At 51.2% G+C, this 22,519-nt stretch overlaps 6 protein-coding genes across 6 annotated transcripts; 2 read left to right on the forward strand and 4 right to left on the reverse strand.

The window, feature by feature from the left end:
* Nucleotides 1-322: 322 nt before the first annotated feature.
* On the reverse strand, nt 323-6,307 carry BDW70DRAFT_169206 (type I polyketide synthase; the record flags this gene model as incomplete). Its single annotated transcript, XM_073742631.1, has 6 exons — nt 323-1,716; nt 1,788-3,866; nt 3,930-4,259; nt 4,317-4,679; nt 4,739-5,858; nt 5,934-6,307. The coding sequence occupies 6 exons, from the start codon at nt 6,305-6,307 to the stop codon at nt 334-336; spliced, it is 5,649 nt and encodes a 1,882-aa protein (XP_073594499.1). The 3' UTR covers nt 323-333.
* A 675-nt stretch (nt 6,308-6,982) lies between these two features.
* BDW70DRAFT_169208 (beta-lactamase-like protein) lies at nt 6,983-8,179 on the reverse strand (the record flags this gene model as incomplete). Its single annotated transcript, XM_073742632.1, has 3 exons — nt 6,983-7,014; nt 7,077-7,827; nt 7,970-8,179. 3 exons carry the CDS (start codon nt 8,177-8,179, stop codon nt 6,983-6,985), a joined length of 993 nt encoding a protein of 330 aa, XP_073594500.1.
* A 450-nt stretch (nt 8,180-8,629) lies between these two features.
* On the forward strand, nt 8,630-11,253 carry BDW70DRAFT_169210 (NAD(P)/FAD-dependent oxidoreductase; the record flags this gene model as incomplete). The annotated part of the gene is made up of 6 exons (XM_073742633.1): nt 8,630-8,757; nt 8,832-8,928; nt 8,991-9,033; nt 9,099-9,515; nt 9,595-10,134; nt 10,198-11,253. The coding sequence occupies 6 exons, from the start codon at nt 8,630-8,632 to the stop codon at nt 10,914-10,916; spliced, it is 1,944 nt and encodes a 647-aa protein (XP_073594501.1). The 3' UTR covers nt 10,917-11,253.
* Nucleotides 11,254-12,332: 1,079 nt separating this feature from the next.
* BDW70DRAFT_161396 (Zn(II)2Cys6 transcription factor) lies at nt 12,333-14,611 on the reverse strand (the record flags this gene model as incomplete). Its single annotated transcript, XM_073740970.1, has 6 exons — nt 12,333-13,028; nt 13,120-13,330; nt 13,431-14,030; nt 14,088-14,364; nt 14,420-14,432; nt 14,495-14,611. 6 exons carry the CDS (start codon nt 14,609-14,611, stop codon nt 12,333-12,335), a joined length of 1,914 nt encoding a protein of 637 aa, XP_073594502.1.
* Nucleotides 14,612-17,447: 2,836 nt separating this feature from the next.
* On the forward strand, nt 17,448-18,648 carry BDW70DRAFT_161397 (uncharacterized protein; the record flags this gene model as incomplete). The annotated part of the gene is made up of 6 exons (XM_073740971.1): nt 17,448-17,540; nt 17,594-17,758; nt 17,826-17,936; nt 17,990-18,111; nt 18,162-18,497; nt 18,549-18,648. 6 exons carry the CDS (start codon nt 17,448-17,450, stop codon nt 18,646-18,648), a joined length of 927 nt encoding a protein of 308 aa, XP_073594503.1.
* A 1,401-nt stretch (nt 18,649-20,049) lies between these two features.
* On the reverse strand, nt 20,050-21,433 carry BDW70DRAFT_139329 (RidA family protein). Its single transcript, XM_073737371.1, has 4 exons — nt 21,413-21,433; nt 21,247-21,295; nt 20,629-21,142; nt 20,050-20,573 (listed from the first exon to the last, which is right to left on the reverse strand). Exons 3-4 carry the CDS (start codon nt 20,738-20,740, stop codon nt 20,278-20,280), a joined length of 408 nt encoding a protein of 135 aa, XP_073594504.1. The 5' UTR covers nt 20,741-21,142; nt 21,247-21,295; nt 21,413-21,433; the 3' UTR covers nt 20,050-20,277.
* Between the last annotated feature and the right edge of the window lie 1,086 nt (nt 21,434-22,519).

The raw sequence follows: 22,519 nt of genomic DNA on the forward strand, positions 1-22,519 counted from the left end.
GGATTGGTCACCAATTATAGAGCAGGTTTACGACATCTCTATAAAATTCCTGCCACGTTCCTGCGACACCTTGCGTGGTAGAGCTGTTCACTAAGCCCACAGTACAAGACCTATGAACGTCTAGTGTACTTCATGAAGCAGACTGCAGTTGCAGAGTACTTGAGTGCGACAAAATAACAGGGTGCTATGTCACTCTTCTGCTGCGTCGGGCATCCGTGTTATTTCATTGACAGACGGATCTTATTCCTATATAATTTCATTGTCTTACACTACTCCTGCACAGCTTTGTCACAATACAACTGCATGATATTTCTATGGTTAGCTAGAATCCTATCACTTGCTCAACCATGTCACCAAATCCTGTACAGTAGGACACTCCAGGAAAATGGACGACTGAACGTCAATCCCTAGCTCTGCGCGTATCTTGGCCGACAGCGCCAGTGACATGAGAGAATCCACGCCCAAGTCCGCAAAGGCAGCCTCGCCGGTCAAGTCGTCCAGATCCAGCCCCGTCTCATCCGAAATGAGCGAGAGGCACGCGGTTGCTTGCGCATTTTGGCTTTGGCTTTGACGTTGATTCTGCCCACCCTTTTCTTTCAAAGGTGGGGCTGGCTGTGTGACTGGGACTACCGCTACCGGCTGGGTCTTTTGTGAGATGCTGATGTCACCAGGCTGGGCTTGGGGCTGCGAGTTGGTCACATCAAAGGCAGGCATCGTAGACTTAGGCTCTCGAAAAACAGTGCGAGTGTACCCATCGTTGCTTTTCCCCTTGGCCAAACGATTCTCGGCTGACTGGGTTAGATTCCGTCTCTTGCCGGCCTGTAGCTCGATCCGAGGAAACAAAACCGGCATCAAAGCGCGAGGAACCGCTTTGAACTTGATGCCCGCGCATACTCCCACGAGCCTTTCCCCGCGGTGCAGATATATATCTCCCGCATATGCGCCTGGCTCGCTGTCGACGGGAAACATCCGGACAAAGCTGCGATACGTGGCTTCAGGCCCCGGCTCAAGGCGTTCCAGCAGCCGAAAGTGCCGCCAGCCCGGCGTGATGTAGAAGAAATCACGAGACGACCCGGAGATTTTGCCATCGCCTTGTACGCCAAATGAGTTCATGACAAAACCAGCGAGCTGGAACGCGCTGTCAATCCAGTGCGGCGGCGTGTGCCAGGTGCCGTGGCGGTCCTTGTCTAGGACGATGTCGGCCGTTGCTTCGAGAGTGTCTTCGGAGAGGGCAACGCGCTGCATCCCGCGGTACCTCGCGCCGTAGTCTACTACGTTGGCAAAGAGTTGGTACGCGATGCTCCGGAAAAAGTTACTCACTCGAGGTCCCCCTCTGTCGGCTGGCCGGCCATTGTCGTCTGACCCGCCTGCTGCCATTTCCCAGAACGAATTGGCTCGCGCAGCAACAAGATGCGAGGTCATCTGCCACTGGTCTTGCCAGGCCTGGGCCTCTTCGTAGCAAACAGTTGCTGTGGCAAACGGCTTATCGGTATTCCGAGTGCCGTTCGCGCTTGCTGCGTACAGCCGGACTGCCGTCTGCTGCCGCGGTAGGTCCAAGACTCCCTCAATTTGGATGAATTGGGACGCCTCTGGGTGCAGCACCTGGGCTTCCAGGACTTCCATCCCTTTCACGTCCATGTGCGGCATCTTGCCGTCGGGCACCATTTGCTTGTACAGGTACTCACCAACAGTGAGGGTGATGTCTGCCCAGATACTCTGTGCAATGATGCAGTTAGCAAATCTGTCCACGTGCAAAGATCATAAAATCAGGGCTTGCAATATCATACTCCAGTCACAACACTCCTCCCATTAATCTTATGTCCATCTGCTGTTCCCTGCAGGTCGGGGTGGTGCAAGTCGGAGAGTGCCTCCATGCGTCCCATTGACTCGTCATATTCCTCAGAAATGATCTGCTGCACCGAAGAGGTGAAAAAAGCCGAAGTGACCGCGGAATTGTCGACCTTGTTCTTGCTGTTCTGTCCAGCATGAGCTTTGTCGAGCGTCCACGAGCCCTCGTAGGGGATCCAGTAGTTCTTGTAGTTCCATTGGTACGAGTCCAGGTGCAGCAGGCGGGCGGGGTTCTCCGTGAGGTCATAGTACTCATTCCATGCAACCGGAAGGCCCAAGCAGTGCAGAGCTGCCAGAGTCGCCGTGAGTGTTGATAGCGTCTCGTCACCACGGCGCAGTGACGCAAAAGTTTGTGTGGCTGCTTTCCCGTAGTGATTGCTCGCGAAGGAGGTACAGACTGGGTGAGGCCCGATATCAATCCAGATGGACTTGTCATTGACTGCACCGTCTGCACAAGCAGAGTCAAGTGCCGTCACAAAATCCACCGGCTCCCGTGTTGCGCGAGCCAGATACTTCCCATTGATGACATGAGCTTCAGAAATGCACCTTCCGAGGAGTGGAGAGAGAACGGGGATCGCAGGGGCTTTGAAAGTTACCTGCTGAGCTGCATTCTCAAAGTCCTCCAGGATGGGCGACATTTGTTTGCTGTGGAACGCAAAGGGGATATCTAGAAGGACGCATTTCAGCCCAGCACTCTGCAGCATATCACGGAGGGAGGCCATATCCCCTCGCAGACCGGTTACCACAAGGTCAGTCAGCCCGTTCACACATGAGACTTCGAAAGGATACCGTTTCTCGCTTCCTCGGCACAGTTCTTCTATGCGATCCACCGAGGCGCCGCGGACGGACAACATGGCATGGCTCCCTGGCTCACAGACGGCCAACATGAGTTCGGCTCGCTTCCCCACCAGGAATAGAGCGTCTGCTATTGATAGGACGCCGGCTGCGACCAAGGCAGCGTATTCGCCTAGGCTGTGGCCGATCACCACGCTGGGCTTGATCCCGAGCAGCCCCCAATACTGCACCAAGGCGATCTGGATAACCACCAGGGCAAGCTGAGTAATTAATGGACTCTCCACTGTCGGTGCCGTGGAGGTTCTACTTCTGCTGCCATCATTGCTCGCCTCACTACTCAGGGTTGACTCTCTGTGGGGATATCTGGCGGAGCCGTAGACACTTGCTGCATCACCGGCAACGGTGGCCAGTATCGATGGAAAACCCAGTCGCTGAATGATGCGGTCGAGTTGGAGAACCTGGTCGCGGAACAAAGGTGCTTGTTCAAACAGCTGTGCCGCAGCGCCGTGATAGAGACAGCCCTGGCCGGAGAAAGCGAACACGGCCGGCCGTTTGGTGGCGGTCGCGACATGTTTTGCATACGCATCGACATCGTCAGCGGAAGCCTGCAGAAAAGACCGCAGCTGCGCAGTGCTAGAAACAGAGGTGGCAATGCGGATATGGTGGTGCATCCGCCGAGCGCTCGTTGTATAGGCAAGATCTCGAAGGTCTGTCTCTTTGTGAGTGTCGAGATAGGCTAGCAAAGCTCTGATATTGGCCCGAAGCGAGGCTTTGCTTTTGGCTGAGATGCATACGACTTCGTTGCTGGCTACCACCCGTCGCGAGTGGTTCTTGTCTCTCTGACTGTGTTGCGATGGCGCATCCTCGAGCAACAGCGTCGTATTGCCGCCATGGGCACCGAAGCTGTTTACAATAGCGTACCGCTTCCTAAAGGCCGTCGTGGCAAGCCATGGGCGGTTCTCGGACAGGATCCCAGCGTTGCGGTTGGCAAGCTGTTGAGCCACGACCGGGTTCATGGTCGTCCGGATGCCGATGTGGCGGGGAATCATGTTGTTGCGGTACATCAACAGGACTTTGATGAGGGAGGCAATCCCTGCAGCTGCTTCGCCGTGCCCAATGTTGGACTTAACGGCGCCCAGATGCAGACGCTTGTCTGGATGTGGCCGGCGGCCTGGAGGCGCGAAGAAGCCAAGGACAGACTCTGATTCCACAGCATCTCCGACCTAGATTCAACCAGACGCTGGTGTCAGCTGTACGAGTCTAAAAAAGTCATTCGATGGACAAACCTGGGTTCCTGTGCCGTGGAGCTCGACAAAACTAACGTCCAGTGGACTCACACCGGCCCTGTCCATCACCTGGCGATAGTTCTCTCTCTGCGCGGCGGCATGCGGTTGAGTGATGGAAATACTCTCTGCGGAATGGTTCGTAGCCCCGGCTGCGATACATGCCAAAATGACATCGTTATCAGCAAGGGCGTCGTCGAGGCGCTTGATCACGACCGACCCGATCCCGTCTGCACGGCAGTACCCATCAGCGCCAATATCCCACACCTTGCACTGGCCCGTCTTGGACAGGAAGTGGCCCTTGCTCAACATGCAGTATATATCCGGACTCGTCTGAAGAGTTTCAGTATTTAAACAGTAGTAGACGCACAAGATTTCTTCCCAACTTACAATGACGTTCAGCCCCCCGGCAACGACGGTATCGGCCTCGCCAGCCCAGAGCGCTGAACAGGCTGCCTGGACTGCAGCTAGTCCGCTGGAGCATGCGGTGTCGATGTTGAAACTGGGCCCTTGGAAATTGAAGAAGTAGTTGATGCGCCCGTTGCCGAATCCTCGTTCTGTCCCAGGGATGCCGTACGTGCCAATCTTCTGGCCCGCATTGACCTCGCGATAGTCATCGCTAGCCTGGCCATAATAAGTTCCGACCCGTGAGAGGTGAGAGGACGGAGTGCGGTTTGGCACGAAGCCGGCCATCTCGAGAGCCTCGTACGCCGTAACCAGTGCTAATCGCTGCATCGGGTCTGTCTGCTCGGCCTGGCGGGAGAGTGGTTGGTTAGACTGTGAACTTTCGGGTCGTCTGCTTTCTTCCTTACCTCGCGTGGGGACATATTGAAGAACCCCGCGTCAAAATACCCTGGGTTGTCGATGAAGTTGCCAAATCGGGTCCCGACTGTATTCTCCTTTTCACCGCTGGGATCGAAGTGAGCATCCAGATCGAACCGGTCCGGCGGGACAGTCGTGTGAGTGTCGACTCCGTCCATTAGCAGCTCCCAAAATCGCTCGGGGGTGTCTGCACCTCCCGGCATGCGACATGCCATGCCAACGACAGCCAGCTTTGCGTCTCGCGGCGGGGTTGGGCCACTCTGAAGTTGATCAAACGCATCGAGCAGAGCCCAGTCTACCAGACACTGGAGCGCGGTATCAACAGGTGAGAGCTGACTGGTAACGTCGGCGATGATGGTGTCTGACATGAGGGATGCTCCGTAATGAAGGACCTGACATGACAGCCCATTCAGTTGTGTCACCACGCCACCTGCGAGTTTGTCGAAATACAGCGGCTTGGTCAAGGCCTCGGTGCAGATGGCTTCTATCAAGTGGTAAGCATCAGAGCAGACAAATGGAGAGCCGGTGAACGGGGATATCAAGGGCACCTGCAAGGCACGAGTGCCCCATCTCTCCCAGGCCTCGGCCATCTCAAGGATGGCGCGGACATCCTCGTCGTCGTACACATTTGGGACATGACAGAGGCCCCCTGAGATGGGCAGCGCAGAGTGCCTTGAGGAACGGAGTAGCTCGGACTGGCGGAAGAGTTGCTTCAGGCGGCTGGGAGGGCCTGTGACTCCAACTGAGGTCTGATCAACGTGACTGATACTCACGCCAGTCAGGGGCCTTGCATTTGCACCAGGGCCTTCTGACTCTGCCAGTTGATTGAACTGGTCCAATTCCCCCTGGATGGTGTCTGCCGCCACGCCTATAATGACCGTAGCCCAGCTAACCGATGCAGCCTGCTCTGCCACGGTAGGTTCGAGTGTCTGGGAAACGCGCTGCACATGAACGCAGAATGCAAACGCGGTCCGCACACTTTCGGCTCCATACGAGACGAGGTCCGATATGGATTTCGAGACAGCTACTGCTGCTGCTGAGAATAGGCCAACGCTGATTCCTACCAAGCATGCTGGACTGCGGTACGAGAGTTGATGTGTCTCATGGTGGCTGTGTAGGAGGTTCATGTTAGCTCACATAAATAACGCGTTTAATACCGGGGACAGGCAGTAGTTGAGAACTCACCCAATTAGCATAGCTATCTCATAGAGGCAGAGGAAAGGACCGTCCCAACTCCCACTTAAAGGGCCGCTCTTGAGACGATCCCAGTGCGAGGCCAGCGTCACCACATCATGGAATGGCGGGACAGAATCTCGCAGTGGCCGCGGGAGCTTCTGAATCTCCGTTCGAAGCACCAAGGCGCATTCCTGCAAAAAGCGAGCGAGGTGCGGATAGCCAGGTAACATGCCATATCTATGCAGTCGTCGTATCAGGTCTTGGACGTCGCCGCTGGGAAGCTCGTGACTGAATAGAATAAAATCGTCCGGTAGATTGGAGTCAAGCTTGACATTTGCATGCCCGGGGTTTGATGATGGGGAGGAGGATAGAGACGGAGTCATCGTGGTGTATTCGCTCGTTGTGCAAGTTTCGCAGGTATCTCCCATCTTGCCACGAAGCGAAGGTGAAGAAAATTTTGAATAAAGAAAAAGAACAATTCTAAATATACTGAAAAGACAGTTTAAGATCACGGTGTTCAATTTTCATCAGCGAGCAGATCAAAAGCCCGTAGGGTTTGTGTGGACTATTAACTGCGTATTCCATAAGAACAATAGACTTTACATCTTTATCCTAACAAGAAAAGGGACTGCCACTGGCTGCGCCAAGTCCACCTTGTTTCCAGCCCCAGCTGGCTTATCCTTGGCTTAGGGCTGGCGCAGTAAGCTGGCGCGGAACGCCCTGCATGGCGTCAGCACAGGTCGGAATCCGAATCGGCAGGTTATTTGACGCAGCGGTGAAGGCAATCTAACGGAAGTTTAGACCTGGATGAGCAGGCAGCCTTGATTCGAAAGGGGAATGAGTGCGGCACCATATTGCTGGACTTGTATTACTATTCTTAGTCACAGAGACGGCCCCGAGAACACTCTCAAGAATTGTTTTCCGGCAAGGACAAACTGCGAGTCAATTGAACTATCAAGCTCTAGATTACAGGGATTGGAAAGAAGCCTGCCCATTGAAAGGGAACCAGAATTATACATGGTCACAGAAATACCACGTTTGTATGCGAGATTAAACCATCACTTATACAAAGTAGGAAACACCAGAATCTCTAAAGTGGTTGAGCCGTTGCGAACCAATATATCTTGTTATCTGGCCCAACCACTCTCAAACCAACTTTGCCTCGCTCAAGCAACATGTACAGCACCTGATTCAGTAGAGGGCCTACCGCCGAGTCAAACGTTGCGCTATTCTTGACGGGTTCTCCGTAGACAAGACCGCCGATCTCTGCTGTTGAGAGGCCCTGCACTGCAGGTCTATTCATGTCCATGTCATTATCCTCTTCATCGTCGCTATCACCAGACTCGCTGGCGCTCTCAACACTGCTCGCGCTGCTCCCATTGCGGGACGAACAAGAGGAAGCATGCAGGGCCAAGACGGCGTATATCTTCTTTTCTCTCGCGACTCTCTGCGCAATATATTTTGCGATCGTTTGCGGCAAATTGGGTATCGCGTCTCCGTGGCCTGGATAGCCGACGGAACACTTGAGGCTTGCCATCAGGCGGAGGCTGGCAGTGTAGGTTTCCAGGTCCTCAGCGACACTATAGCCATGGCCTAGCACGTTGTCGCCGGTGAATAGTGCGTTTTCCTCTTCCAGCAAGAAGCACATGTGGTCGCCGGCGTGCCCGGGCGTCAGGACTGCCCTTAGAGTGGCACCCTGTGTTTTGAAAGTCTGGCCGTCCGCAATGGCCTGCTGGCCCGGGTCGGGCCTGTGCTTGTACACTATTATGCTGGGATCATGGGCAAGGAGGTCGGCTACTCCGCCGGTATGGTCCCTGTGCCAATGCGTGAGAAGGACATGGGAGATGGAGATGTCGTGGTCTTCGAGATAACGGGTCACACTGACTGCCCATTGCGGAGCTCCCTGTGGCATTGTTCAATATGATCGTCAAGAAGTGGTATTACGCAGATGAATTGTTCTCAGGAGACCAAAGGTAGTATCACATCGTCCATAAACGCATGAACAGCGAAGAATATTCAAGGGGTCAATTGGGTAAAGGTCTTACCTCTCCAGTGTCGATGAGTATCCTGGTGCTTCCAGTACCGACTAGGTATGTATTGGTGCCCTGTAGCTGCATGCTGCCGGGGTTGTATCCAAGAAAGCGCACCACACAATGGGACAAGCCATCGTCGATTTCTGGGAGCACAGGCAGCTTGCTCCGCTGAGTCTCTAGATAGCCAGCCCAGAAGGGCGACGAGTAAAAACCTCCAGACATAGCGATGAGAGTTGAAGGTATCGATATGGGCATTCGGTGATTGAGAAGAGAGATTCTCCATTAGTGATATCTGACCAGAATCTAGCCGCGACAGAGTTGGGGGCCTCCTGGGGCGTAATCTGGGCTGTGCTGCTTACGCCCTACAACCTCTGCGGCTGATTGGGGGCAATGGTACTCCCCTCGTATTGTCCACAAAAAAAGCCCCCGAAGTATTCCTCCGTCCGGGGTCCGAACACATGGATAGCAATGCGCGAGCATGTTTCGGATGTAAGAACCTCTTGCCTCTTCGCCGCAAAGTCCTGGTCGTGGATCTATATATGCCCTTCACTTCGTCCACTCCATACCACAGAGATCCAGTATTAACTTGCTATTATTTCCAGCTTCTTACTGCGCTCATCCTCCTATCCTCTACCACATACCAAGATCACAAACATCAATCAACGCTTCAACATGATGAACGTCCCGGAAAAGTGCAAGGTGCTGGTCGTCGGTGGCGGGCCAGCTGGCTCCTATGCGGCCTCGGCGCTTGCACGCGAGGGAATCGACGTCGTTCTCCTTGAGGCAGAAAAGTTTCCTAGGTACGTTTCCAGGAATTTGAGAGCGATGGCTGTCGTTATTCGTGATGTTTCCCGCATTCTTACACGTGCGCCAGATATCATATTGGTGAAAGCATGCTACCGTCCATGCGACACTTCCTGAAGTTTATCGACGCCTACGACAAGTGGGATGCCCATGGTTTCAATATCAAGGTGAGAAGAAAGACGACAACCATCTAGCCTTGAAAGAACACCGCTGCTAATGCTTAGAGCAGAAAGGCGGCGCCTTCCGCCTCAACTGGTCCAGACCTGAAACCTGTAAGCCTCCGCTAATCCAATCGCCACGGCAGAGACTCCGACTAACCATCCATGTCGTCTATTAGACACGGATTTTATTGCTGCCGGTGGGCCCGGGGGCTACGCCTGGAATGTGATCCGGTCCGAGGCAGACGAGCTGCTATTCAAGCACGCCGCCGAATGCGGCGTCAAGACCTTTGACGAGACCAAGGTGGCATCCATCGAGTTCTCCTCTCCCGATCCCTCGGTTAATAATGCGCACCCCTTTGGTCGCCCCGTCTCTGCGACGTGGACTCGCAAGGACGGGACTTCGGGAACGATCTCGATGGACTACATCGTGGATGCGTCTGGTAGAAACGGTCTTATCAGCACCAAGTACCTCAAGAATCGGTCATACAACAAGGGCCTGAAGAACGTGGCCAGCTGGGGCTACTGGAGGGGAGGGGGCGTCCATGGTGTCGGCACACACAAAGAGGGTGCTCCCTATTTCGAAGCTCTCAAAGGTACGTCCTCACCCGGCTGTGTCTTCCATCCCACCCGTCTGAAGGGGAACAATGCTAACTCGATTGTCTGACTCGACAGATGCCAGTGGATGGGTATGGTTTATCCCTCTGCATAACGGCACCCACTCCGTAGGTGTGGTGCAGAACCAAGAGATGGCGACGGAGAAAAAGCGAAAAATGGCCGAGCCTTCCTCCAAGGGCTTCTATCTGGAGTCACTGGAGTTTGTTCCCGGCATCAAAGAACTGCTTGCCAACGCGGAGCTCATATCGGAGGTCAAGTCGGCCTCTGACTGGTCATACAGCGCCTCAAGCTATGCCTTCCCTGGTGTGCGCATTGCCGGAGATGCCGGATCCTTCATCGACCCTTTCTTCTCTTCTGGTGTTCACTTGGCTCTTTCGGGAGGGCTGTCGGCAGCAACGACCATTGCGGCGGCCATTCGTGGCGACTGCGATGAGAATGTTGCGGCGTCGTGGCATGATAAAAAGACATCCGAAAGCTACACACGCTTCCTCTTGGTGGTCTCTAGTGCGTTGAAGCAGATCCGCTCTCAAGATGAGCCCGTGATCAGTGACTTTGATGAGGATAGCTTTGAAAGAGCCTTTGACCTGTTCAGACCCAGTACGTCCATTCTCTGTGATGATCCCACGGCAGAAGCGACGATTCTAACGGCGTGACATCTAGTTATCCAGGGCCAGGCTGATGCCGACGCAAAGGGCAAGCTGAGCCAAGCTGAAATCTCCAAGACGGTCGAGTTCTGTTTCAGAGCATTTGCGCACGTCTCGTTCGAGCAGAAAGAGGCTCTCGTGCAGAAGCTCAAGTCCCTAGGGCACGATGGAGATGCATACGACGAGAACAACCGCAAGGCTCTCGAGGAAATAGAGAAGCAGCTGACACCAGAGGAGCAGACAATCTTGAAGACACTAAAGGGACGCCGCATGGTGCGCCCCGAGGATTCGCTCAACATTGACAATTTCACTCTCGACTCCATCGACGGCCTCGCCCCTCGTTTGGAGAAAGGGAAGCTCGGCTTGTCCGCAGCGAAGAAAGCAGAGCTCAAATTCACGGCTCATGATCCGCTTTCTTTCCTCAACGGCGAAGCAAGGGCTGCGCAGAAAACGAGTCCAAATGGCCTTCTCGAGACCAATGGCCATCCCCAGACCAATGGAGACCACCTGGCCAACGGCCACGGCCTGGTCAACGGACACAGCAATGCCGAGGCCAGCTCCGCCAAAAGCTGCATGGCAGACCTTATTGCAGCCGAGAATAATTCTTCCCAGCCGTCATTCGATGAAGCCACCAGGCACCGTCTGATCTCCTCACTGCAACAATCGGCCGAGGAACTGGAGACCCCTTGCGACACAGTGTTGCGCTATGTCAATGCGGTAAGTCAAATAAAGTAGAAGATGCAGCATTGTTTGGCTTGTTCTGTTGAAAGCATGCTAACAGAGCTCTCGAAACAGGGTCGACAGACGGCGCTGGTCTGCATAGGCGGGGACCTCGGAATCTTCAAGTCACTCGCGGAGAGCAAATCACCCTTGTCATCCAAACAGCTTGCAGAGGCTACCATGGCTGACCCGCTGCTCGTCAGCCGCATTATGCGATACCTGGTTGCCAGTCGTCTGGTCGGGGAGACAGCACCGGACCAGTACGTGGCCACGAAGAAGACGTACGTCTTTGCCGACCCGCGCTTTGAACAGCCGATCCGATTCTTTCACGCCGTCAGCAACCGTGCTTTCCAGACTCTGCCGGAGTTCCTCAAAGAGACGGGCTATCAGAATGAGCCCCAGCGCAGTGCGTTCCAAAAGGGTCTCGGCACGGAGCTTCAGCTCTACCCCTGGCTTAAGCAGCATCCGGATGTGCTGAAAAACTTTCAAGCTGCTATGCGGCTTACCAAAGACGCCAATGGCGTGGGTGTAATGCCGTTCGACAGCTCTGTGAGCAGTGGCCATGAGGGTGTCATGTTTGTGGACATTGGTGGCAATACTGGCTATCAGGCTGCTGAGGTGCTGTCCCAGCATCCAGAGCTTGCTGGCCGAGTGACGGTTCAGGACCGTGGTGAAGTCATTAAAGGCGCACCCGAGATCAAAGGCATCCAGTGGATGGAGCACGACTTCTTTGATGTTCAGCCTGTGGAAGGTAAGCTTTTTTCGGATGAGAAATCAAGCATGATTCATTCTTACTAAGACTTGTCTTGCAGGGGCTAAGTACTACTATCTGCGAGCCATTCTTCACAACTGGGATGACGACCACGCCGTGCAGATCCTGGCCAACATTGTGCCTGCCATGTCTGCCGACTCGCTGGTGGCGATTGATGAAGTGGTCGTGCCGGATCGAGACGCCCACTTGTGGCCAGCCGGGCTAGATCTCCAAATGTACACCATCTTTGGTACTAGGGAGCGCACGGCAGCACAGTGGGATGCGATCCTCGACAGAGCCGGACTGCGTGCTGTGGCAGTCAAGAGGTATGCGCCTGTCATGCAAAGCTCGGTCATTTTTGCGGCTGCCAAGTAGGGCAAGTAAATTGGGTTCAATATTGGGTGTGAGAATTCTCATTTGTCATTACCAAGTCTACACACGATACAAGCTTTGCATTTTCTCAAGCGTTGTCTAGGACATCGGCCATTCCTAGGCATGGTAGAACAATGGCTTTGTAGATCGTTGCCCTGTTGTGCTTTTTTTCAAGGATACTTCAGCACTAGATGGCAATGGTAGACTTGAGGGAAGTCAATCCTCACTGGTTCTATGAGAGCATAAGTACGAGAGTATCTATCGGTCGTTGAGCAATGGAGTATCTAGATATACTAACTAAACATGTCTTAAAAGTCCAGACTTTGGTGTCCGCTCTGCTGGGTGTACTGCATCTCTCCTCGAGACTGCGGCTGCATGATCCCACTCTCGTGCACTCTGGCCTCCAGCTCCGGCGCCACCTTCTCACACCACCCAAACTGTTCCATCCCGCGGACGGTTTCGAGGCAGAGCCGGAACAATTGCCGATGCTTTTCGTGGCCCAGCTTCTGCACGGCGAGAATCAAGATCCACATCGCCTCGCCGATGCAGTGGCAATCGAAGAGGATCCGGCTTGAGAGGGTCTGTTCTTTGACCATGCGTTTGAAGATGTCAACCGACTGCTCGGCCGCTTCAATACACTTTCTGCTGATCTCCTCGTAGCACTGCGCCTTGGCGGGCTCCTTGATCACGGATGAGCGCGAGACTGTATAGAGGAGGAAAGGCCGCGTGACAAAGATGACGGAGCTCCAGTACCGCAAATGAAGAATGGAAACAGCTCGTCGGTGTTGCGGCGGTTGAGACGCCTCACGGCTGAAGTACTGAGGTATCTCGTCGGACCAGGTTTGGAGCGCATTCAGACTCTCAAATACCTGTCGGATTGGTAGACGGCCACCTGCCTGCGCAAGGACAACGAAGTAGCTTTGGCCGATCTTCTTGCGGATCCGGACGAGTGAGACACAGAGGGCTTGGTATTCCAGTGGCATGTTTGGGCCAAAATCCATTACCTATGTAGTTGAGCATGGGTGCAACAAGAGCATGATTGATGACGTACCTGTTCTGATGCTGGTGGCGTTTTGACAAGACCGCTCTCATCACCAACGGCGCAGGGATATCCAAACCGGATGGCATTTCATGGTCGAGCGTGTAGATCGTCCACCACAATCGCCTGGCTCTCTCGCGCTCAACCGAGCTACTCTTACGGGGGGAGATATTCCTGTGCAGGCCGAGCGAGAACCCTATCCGGACTGCTGTGCCCAGGTGCAGGTACGCCCCGAACGCTATAGCATATTGCATGCATCCCGAGACTCTAAACAAGCGTCAGTAGAACTCGCAGTAGTAGTCTATGATACGCAGCATATCAACAGGCCGAATGCCTTGACACTTTCTGTATCTGCCTCCTCGCTCACTTCAGGGACCAGACTCTTGGCCAAGGCAAGGTAGTCTGCCGCACGCTGTCTCCTTCCGCATCCTTTCCTGCGCGAGCGATCTGATTATCCGGCGCCATACTCCCGATGGCAAATATCAAGTACAGCGAGCACATCCACGACGCGCTCGCCTTTGCCCCGTGGTCCTCCGGCGCCTCCTCCAGTGCCCCATAGAACTTTTCGAGAGAGTAGAACCAGTACAAGCAATGGGATTCCTGGAAGAAAAACGCCGCGTAGCGCATGGCCATCGCAGCCGGCGGCAGGTAGGCCCCCGCACCGCGCGCACTCCCAGTCAGACTTACCGGCATTCTGGGTGGAAGAAGACCCGTTTTGAGCGGTGCGATGACCTTCGGGTCTGTATTAGACGTCGCGTGCTGTGCCACGCGCCGTGTGGTTTCAGCGGATGGAAGAGTCTGCACCGACGTAGCGGTATTTTCCGAGTGAATCCAGCACCATGCAGCCTCGTTCTTCTTGCAGGGCTGGGTGCTCGTCTGGCTCAATGACCCCCCCCCTTCTTCGGCCTCTGCCTCTGCTTCTGCGCCAACGCCTTCCGGCGGCTCCTCGATTGCCGCAACCGAGCTTCTTCCTCCGTTGGCCCCAACCTGAGATCACGGCGACGATCCTAGAGCAGCAGCAGACGCGGACAGATCTGTCGGACTTCGCGAGTGGGAAAGCGAATATGGATTTGCACCGATTCTCTCCTTGTCATTGGCTGCGTCACCTAGCTTGGACAGAACGTCCTGAATACCCTCAACAGTAAGCTCGGGCAGCTCTTCTTCGGACACAAAGAGACGCAGCAGGGCAATCGACGACTCATAGGCCGCCTCGGAGATGCGATAGAAGGGACGCTTCCGAGCCTTGAGGTTCACCTGGCACAAGAGTCCGAGCTGTGTGCAGTACTGGCATGTACCGTTTTCTGTCTTTGTTTAATAAATAAAGACGCAATACCGATCTGGATAGAAAGTACCTACCTAAGCCAACACACTGAACAACCAACCGAGTTTAGCTGATACACCAGTGCTCATTCCAAACTGATTACAGCTCACCTTCGTCTTTCGTGCCTTGCAAGTCTCGCAGCTCTGGCGGGCTCTCTTCCGCCGCTGCTGGTCGGCCGGGTTGTCGCCGGGTCGCTTCTGGGGATTGAATGTGCCGATCGGATCCATGTCGAGAGTGTGATTCTTACTGCAGGGAGTATTGGCAACAAGGGCCTCCTCTAGCCTTAAAGATCAGCGAGTGGAGATTGGAGGCCGCAGACTGGGGAAGCGTGTGCGGGGGATTGGAGAAAGCTGGGGCACCGGCTGCCCGGCTACTTGTCGGCTAACGGCACCAAGAGGCGGACTAAGGCTGTGATTGAGTTAGATACTGGCTATTGGATGTAACTGGTGCTGTGGCCTACTTAATTTGTTCGTATAGCGGACTCTACTGCTAATGCTGTAGCCAGAAAACTTGCCTAATTACCTGAAAGTAACGATTGAAACAAATATGTAACGGTATGGATAAGGAGGAAAGAGAAATGGGTTCAGAGTTGGAGTAGGATCTAAATTAACATTGAAGTAGCTCCTGTCCTTAGACATAGAATTTCTATCGATAAGCACGGATTTATTTCGCTTAGTTGCTTGTACTGTAAGCCCAATGGTCTCCATTCGTCCGCTATGCAATAATGCTCTTGAAAAGCCATGCGGTTAGCGACTTCATTGAGAATAGAGCCGAAGAGTAAAGACGATGCGTCTCTCCATCATGTTGGTACTTAAGAATTAGCGAGCAATTGCGGTTGTATCAATATTTGAAGGGATATAGTGCAGACAGGTAACAGAATCGAGACACCATTCTGCGCCAGAATACTGCAGCATCATTGAGCGCTAATAGCCCAATAACTCAAATGCAGTAAGGCAGACAAATGAGCCTATTCTCGGGCTCCTGCACAAGCTAAACTTTCCATAGAAATCAACCATGAAGAGTCGATCGCAAGAAGGCAGATATATAGTGATCTGCTTTGCAAACATCAAATTCTCTATTATCCTCAATATATATCTGCAACTTAGGGCATTATTCACGATCTACGCCCAGGCATGGTGTGTATCGCCGGTTCTAAAAATGCAGTAATGAATGGGGGAATTTGGTACTACCTAGTAGATTTAATATATTGAGCCCTTACTCTACTCCCATTAAATCACGTATCGCAGTATCTGTGCATTGAATAGAACCGCTGAAGACTTGCCAAATACAGACACTGTATGATACCCAGGGCAAGTCACCTGAGCCAAGGTCTAGCTGATTCTGTCTTACCAGTAAGAAGTATCAGTCCAGCCCTAATAGCGATCTGGAGGACTCCCACACCTTCTTGAACTCCGCATTGCCTTATCGCGAGCTGTAACTCGCTCTTCTGCTAAGTACATGTTAAGGAGTGCCAGATATATGAACTGAGAATTTAATGTCGACATATGTAGGTTATAAAGCCCATTAGCAATATGCGGGCTTCTTATATTGCAATATTTAAAGGCTTGAGACTTTATTACAAAATCGCTACGTCCTCTCGAGTCTTGAGGAATGGAGGTCACACTTGCGTATCGAATCTTGTTTTATCAAGGCCGAATGGAATCTAATCAGAGACGAATCTTCTTGCAGTAGAAGGTGAAGATCAATACATACACAGCCCGCCACGAATTGGGCTGCGTATTGGGCTGGTTGGACCTTTGAATGATCCGTTACGTTATGGGTATCATCGTTAAACCCGCCACGGCCCGTTGTCGATAAGTCTACTGCGTCATGCGTCAGGCTAGATTCGATTATCTAGTAAGATTATGTAGTGCAGAGTAGTCGAGACTTAGTATCATAGTCCAACGGACCGGATGGGGATATAAAGTAACTCAGGTGTCTGGTATTCGCTTGGATATGATATTGATAGCATTCGCTACCTCATCTCCGCGGAAACACTGCAGTCCATAAGGGTCCGTAGCCTAGCCATGAAAAGGGTATATGGTACGTACACTATGTAGACAGACTTAATCAACACTTAACTGTATTAAGGGCCTACAGATACGCTACCAGGCTATGCTGAGCAGTCCCCATCCGGGAGGGTGAGTGCCTATCGACGAGAACAATTACCCCTAAATGTAACATGCCTGAATGTTGCAGGTTATATGAGCAGCTCACGCCTATCAGAAAGGCAAAAAATTTAGAGAATCACATTTTTTACCTCGCACCTTTTCTTACCTGGATGGTGAGAATAAGTATGCCAAGTCGCTATGGCAATATGGATTAGGACTATAAAACTATAGGAGCAGCAGCTTCTAAGAAAAACAAATACTAGACGCATATTGACAATAGCAATACCCTTTTAAGGTTACCAAGACCCGAAAACCATAACCAACCGCGTTAAGAAATGAACCAATTTCCTAGACTAAATAAAGTTGTAGACGGGAATCCAGCTCACTCTCTTTGTGGAAGCTCTGGCTCTGATTCAGCGTCGTGATCTGGATGACCTGATGTCTTACTTCCGCCTTGCGGACATTCACTCGGCTCCATGGTGCGAATGGGGCGATTTACCTCAACCTCAGCTTGAGCCGGGCGAACGAGGATATTGTGTGCATTCGAACTACACGTTTCCGACTTGGCATCGAGTGTACATAATACTCTATGATTTTCGACAGTCCCGGCGGTTGGGTGAAAAGGTGAATTGATATGTGACTGGCGAATTCACGCAGAGAGCTCTGTATGAAGCGATGCATGAATGGATTGACGAGATTTTTCCTGAGAGCCATAAAGATGTCTGGAGAGAAGAAGCCGATAATGGCCCCTCCAATACTGGGACTTTGTTCGTTTTGCTGATCGATCACCATCAACAGCTGGCGCTCTCCCGCATGATATTGACCATGACCGACTTAGACTGCCCATCCTTTGTATGATGCCGAATGTGCGGATTACTGTGTTTCCCGAGGACAGCGACCCTATATCGAGTCTCGACCCAATCCTTTGTATAAATACGTGGCCCCGAAACTGATGGGTGAATTCCGTGACCCATACAAGATTAAGGAGGAATCTATTGAACCTGGCCCTACCGATAAAATCCAGACTCCCAAGTTCACCCTTCCGGTAAGCCTTTGGTGACCTTGGCCTAAACCAGAGAAACCGTTAAAAGTATGTAGTGGGATAAATGCAATGCGACAACCAAGTACGGCCTGCTCGATGAATTCCATGAGAGTACCTGGGCAGATGGAGGCCAGAACTGGCTTCGAGCTGACTACGCCCTCAACGAGCATCCTAATTTTGATAAGCTTGAAGAGAATCCAGTTCCTACACTGCAGGATCTGGTATACAGGTTGTTCCAGTATGGCCTTGACTCGTGGGGGGGCTTTTTCGTCTGTTCGCTATACGAAGGCTTTAACCAAAGCCGAATCTGCCTCGATGGGCATTGAGACGTACAGCGAAGAGTTGCACGGCAACGCAAAGAATGCTTTGAACCTGAAGTGCATTCACAACAACGTCCATGTAAGTACCCGGTGTTGTTCGAGTGTATAAGCAGTGAGCCTGACATTGTTTAGAATTTTTGGGGAGGATTTCAATTTCTTCGCCCACCGAAAGAAGGCATCCATCTCTGGGGTGCTGGCCATATGAGCAATGTCGCTATGGCAGCCTTTGATCCAATCTTCTTCATTTACCACAAGTATGTCTCTTTATATATGAATAAACGGACGGCCCTGACGATTGTTACAGTAACATTGACCGTTTGACTGCCATGTGGCAAATTCTCAACTGGGAGAAGTGGTTTGACGACGACAGGAGCAAGCTTATCAAGGACAATACGCTGACCCCCTTCCACAAAGACGCAGATCGCAACTTTTGGAAGTCTGATGATGTGAGAGACTGGCGAGCCCTGGGATATGATTACGAAATTCTCCAGGGACGAACTCATAATTACATGGACGATCGGAAGGGGATTCTGAAATGCATTGAGACCCTCTACGGAAACCCGACGAAGAATCTATATGAAGGGCTTCTTAAGCATCATGGCGACCGTGAAGACTATGTTATTACTGTGGTCTATGACAAGTGAGTTGCATATGACTCTATTTGCCTTAGTTCTATAATTAACATAGAAAGATTTGCTTTGAACGGTGCGCCGTACAAGGTCAATCTTTTCTTGGACGGCACGCGCAATTTTGGTGGGCCTGATCCTCCTGAGATTTCTGCGGCTGATTGACCCAAAACATATATAGCCCGTTCAAATGAACATTCACGTCGAGCTGCATAAATTCCTGGAGAGAATACTATGACAAACCTTTTCAGCCTGACCCAAATAATCCTTAAAGTATAATTTTCTTAAGCATGGAAAGCAAGCTCCAAACTGGGCTTTCGCTTCGACGAGGTCAGGTGAGATCGATTAGAAGTCTACGTGAGAGTACAATTCCACGGCCTTGAATTCCTTTATAGGCCTTTGTTCGAATAGTAAGATTTCGAATTTAATATCTATTCTAGAAGAAAGGAAAGTCAAGAGTTGCCTTCAGGAGTTGGGAGTCCAGAAGCTTAGAGCAAATGGAGGGTTATGGCCAAACATAACACCTGAACTGGGTATATAAGAGTTCTATGCTAGCTGTTTAGGGCTAAAGCAAACGGGTAAAGCTATTTTTATCTATATTGGTCGGCGGTGGTAAGCCGCTATACAGAACAGGTGCTCAATGGAAGAAACTGCTGACCGTATGCAAGCCTAATGCTTCAGACTACGCTTCTGGAATAATGGTGATTTTAGGATCGAGCTGCTTGTCTCCAACAAAATTGAAAACATTTTACAATACGCAGTCGAGTCAGCTTAACCGGGTCTCGCAGGGCAGTAAGTAAACGAGGCGTATTGTCTCTAGGATATCTCTTGTAAGGAAACCTCGTTAGTCCCAAACGTATCGTGACATCTTCCAGGAAGCCCTCATTTCGGCTGATTACCGCAACGTCAGAAATTTGGAGTCATCCGGCTGGATGTGCTGACTAAAGAAATCAGCAGGCGTTCTCAATTAATGGACGAGCCTGAGATCAAGAGTGGCTCAGTCTTGCAAGTAGCCTCTATTGCTAAGCTCTGTCGGATCTCGCTAGGAATCGGACGTGAAAGGTACCTCTGTTTGTGTTGCTTGTCTATTGCCCTGAGCTAACTGCTATCAGTTTCTATGCCTGTTATATCCTCATATATTCTTGAACAGAATCTACAAGGACACTCCTAGTTCCTTAGATAGTCGAACATTTTAACACTGCTCATATCCTCCCTGCTGCCTTTGGGTGTAGGTGAGGCAAATAGGCCTGTGCCATCCTGCTGTAGAAGTCCATGCACATGCAGCAGCTACCAGTTGAGCTAACGGCTGCAGAGTGTGAGGGCTCTTTCGAGATGGGGTTAAATATGCGTGGTGCTTAAATGAATCACATTACAGCACAGGCAGGGACGGCAGCAAGAGAGATGTGAAGAACACGGACGTGAGGGTTAGGACAGTGACTAAGACTAGATGCAAATGCATAATTATTTCATATTGGTGTTCTGAGCATCCGGGTATAGATTATACGAGTTTATTAGATCATTTTCAAAGGCAGCAGCTGGTGAGGCAATAGCCAGGAATTCTTGAGTCAGAATCTAATCCATAACCGATTTGTTATATCCTGAGGAATAAGCTATTTAATACTGCATGCCCAATATGGTGCTACTAAACAGTGGAGCAAGTATATATCAGGATTAGAAAATTTAGGGTGCCGCTGTATAACGCTGCGCGGTTATGTATGAGGAGATTCAGAGCTGGTTGTGGTATCAAACAGACGCTCCTGCACATCACGCTTCTTTGATTTAAACCTACAAGTATTACACAACTTGAGCAACTGCCTCAATCTCAACCCTCATACCCTCCAGCGCCAGTTCAGACACCCCAACGCATGTCAACACGGGCTTATGATCCGGCATCCACTTCCGAAGATTTTCAACCAGGAAGCCGATAGCCTCTTCGTTTTTGATCTCAGTGGTGAAAATGCGGACTCGGTACACTTGGGACCAGCCCTTGCCGCCTGCGTCCTTCAGTGCTAAGTCGACATTGGCAAATGCTTGCTCTGTCTCTCTTGATAAGTCGGAGTGAACCTTGAGTGTCTCGGGGTCCCAGCCGCCTATATCTTTGAGTCAATTGCGGGCTAGTATATATCACATGGAGATACAACGTACCTTGGCCAGATATTTCGATTCGATCACCGATACGCACAGCTTGGCTGTATGATAGAGCCTCGCGCATGTGCTCGCCGAATCCTTTGTAGCTGAAGTATTGAAGTTGGGACATGGTGCCAGTAACAAGATTGAAGGTATAGAACAGGGAATGAATGATGCTTGATGGGGCTGCTCATAGCAACATAATAATCCTTACTTATAATCGGTCCCAAGACCGCCAAGGCAACGGTGCTTACTTGATTTGTAAGCTAACAGTGAGATTAGCTAGTTTTCTGGTTCATGGGCCTAATATGGATCAATCATAGCTCTATTGCGACGTCGAAGGTGTCATCAATACACCCGTATGGAAGGATACTGTCCAGTAGCTCCCATTGTCCCCGACTTGGCAGTCAGGTTTGATTCGGAGATTCGGAGATTAGCGGCTGGTTGTAATCACCAACCTTTGTGAGTGATGATGTCAGTAGGTTAAGCACACTGAACTGTCTATACGTTCCCTGAGTGGTAAAGTATGTCTCTACCAAGTCCAATCAGGTGGGTCCAGACTTGATAGGAATCTCTAGCTGACAATGCGATAATCATATATCAATCTGCACTTGTCTTTTGGGAAGAACCACGTACTGAGAGAGTCAGGGCACGCTCGAATGTGAAGCTTTGTTGCCAATTCAACCTGTGATACTATGATTGTAGTTAGTCTCTGGGAGCAAGAACTCTTGTAAAGCATTGGAGCACTTATAGAGCAGCTATAGGGAATGAATGAGTGAAGTACTAGCCGGAGAAGCCGCACCTTTCTGAATTTATCAGAAGCTTACCACCAAGAACTAATATGTCCACCTGTTCTAGCACATCGTGGGTCATTGGTTAAGTGGGTGAGCACGAAGATGCTGAAACATATATTATCTGGATAAAACGCAATCTAACAAAATGATAACGAAAAGATACGACTTGATGTGGTCAGAATTTCCTTTTCTCTTGATGCAAGAAGCGCAATCAAAATTAAAGAGGCTCTTAAAGAGGCTCTTAAAGAGGCTTTTGAGAGAAAAAAGTGAATGCCTGATTCTTCCAACCTAGCCCGATACAGCAGCTGGAAGAGACATAACTTCTGAACCGTGGAAATAGCAGAAATCTGTGCATAAGCATCGGCAAGCTGGAGCTTGCAGTTCCGATCTTCAAAATAGGAAAGGTCTATATATGACTAGCTGTCACATACGGTCGACATAAGATAATAGCATAGATCTCTGTGTAAAGCATGGTAGACGGTAGGTGTGATTGTCGTTGTCCGGAATCCTGAAGTCATGTGCATGACTAGCGGTCTGTAGCGGGCCCTGCCCGTAAGTAGTGCTCGAGGCCGCCGCCCACGGCCACTCGCTTCACGTGTGGCATCACATGATTTGGATATCTAGATGTTTCTACCTGTCGATCTTGTTTCTCTTCCTCTTTTCTTTCTTCAGCGTGTTCTTCTGCGATAATCCTACTGTAGGATAGTGAATGGCATTAGCCCTTGACACGGTCATATATATGACAGAGCCGGATATTGGATTGCCAGGTCTAGGCTCAAAGTGGTTCTACAAACAGTGTCATCTCCAAGGTTTTGGGAACCCCAGTGATGAACGGATGACCGATTGATTGTCTATCCCACTCCAGCTCAGAGGGAGCAGGAAAGCGCTAATTTCGCTAAGTTCAGGAACCAAGAACTTGATAATCAAAAGCTCAGAGCAGCTGTTGCAGTAGAGATCAGTAGAACTCCAATCCTTTGCTAATAACATTCAGCCCAACCTTGCACCATCGGGTTAATGGAGATGTCAACCTTCTCCACAGCAGAGTATGCTGTCCAAAACTCCTATTCAAGTGGGAGGTCGTTCAGCCAGGGACCACCAGTTAATACGATGGTTCT

Source organism: Aspergillus foveolatus (assembly GCF_047715535.1).
Source record: "Aspergillus foveolatus strain CBS 279.81 unplaced genomic scaffold BDW70scaffold_36, whole genome shotgun sequence".
Taxonomy (NCBI): domain Eukaryota; kingdom Fungi; phylum Ascomycota; class Eurotiomycetes; order Eurotiales; family Aspergillaceae; genus Aspergillus; species Aspergillus foveolatus.

What these genes read in the sequence shown, in the direction of transcription:
- BDW70DRAFT_139329 (XM_073737371.1), bottom strand. Translation starts at nt 20,740, where the DNA reads ATGTCCCAACTTCAATACTTCAGCTACAAAGGATTCGGCGAGCACATG. An exon ending in AATCGAAATATCTGGCCAAG is followed by an intron (nt 20,574 to 20,628) that starts GTACGTTGTATC and finishes TCAAAGATATAG; the next exon opens with GCGGCTGGGACCCCGAGACA.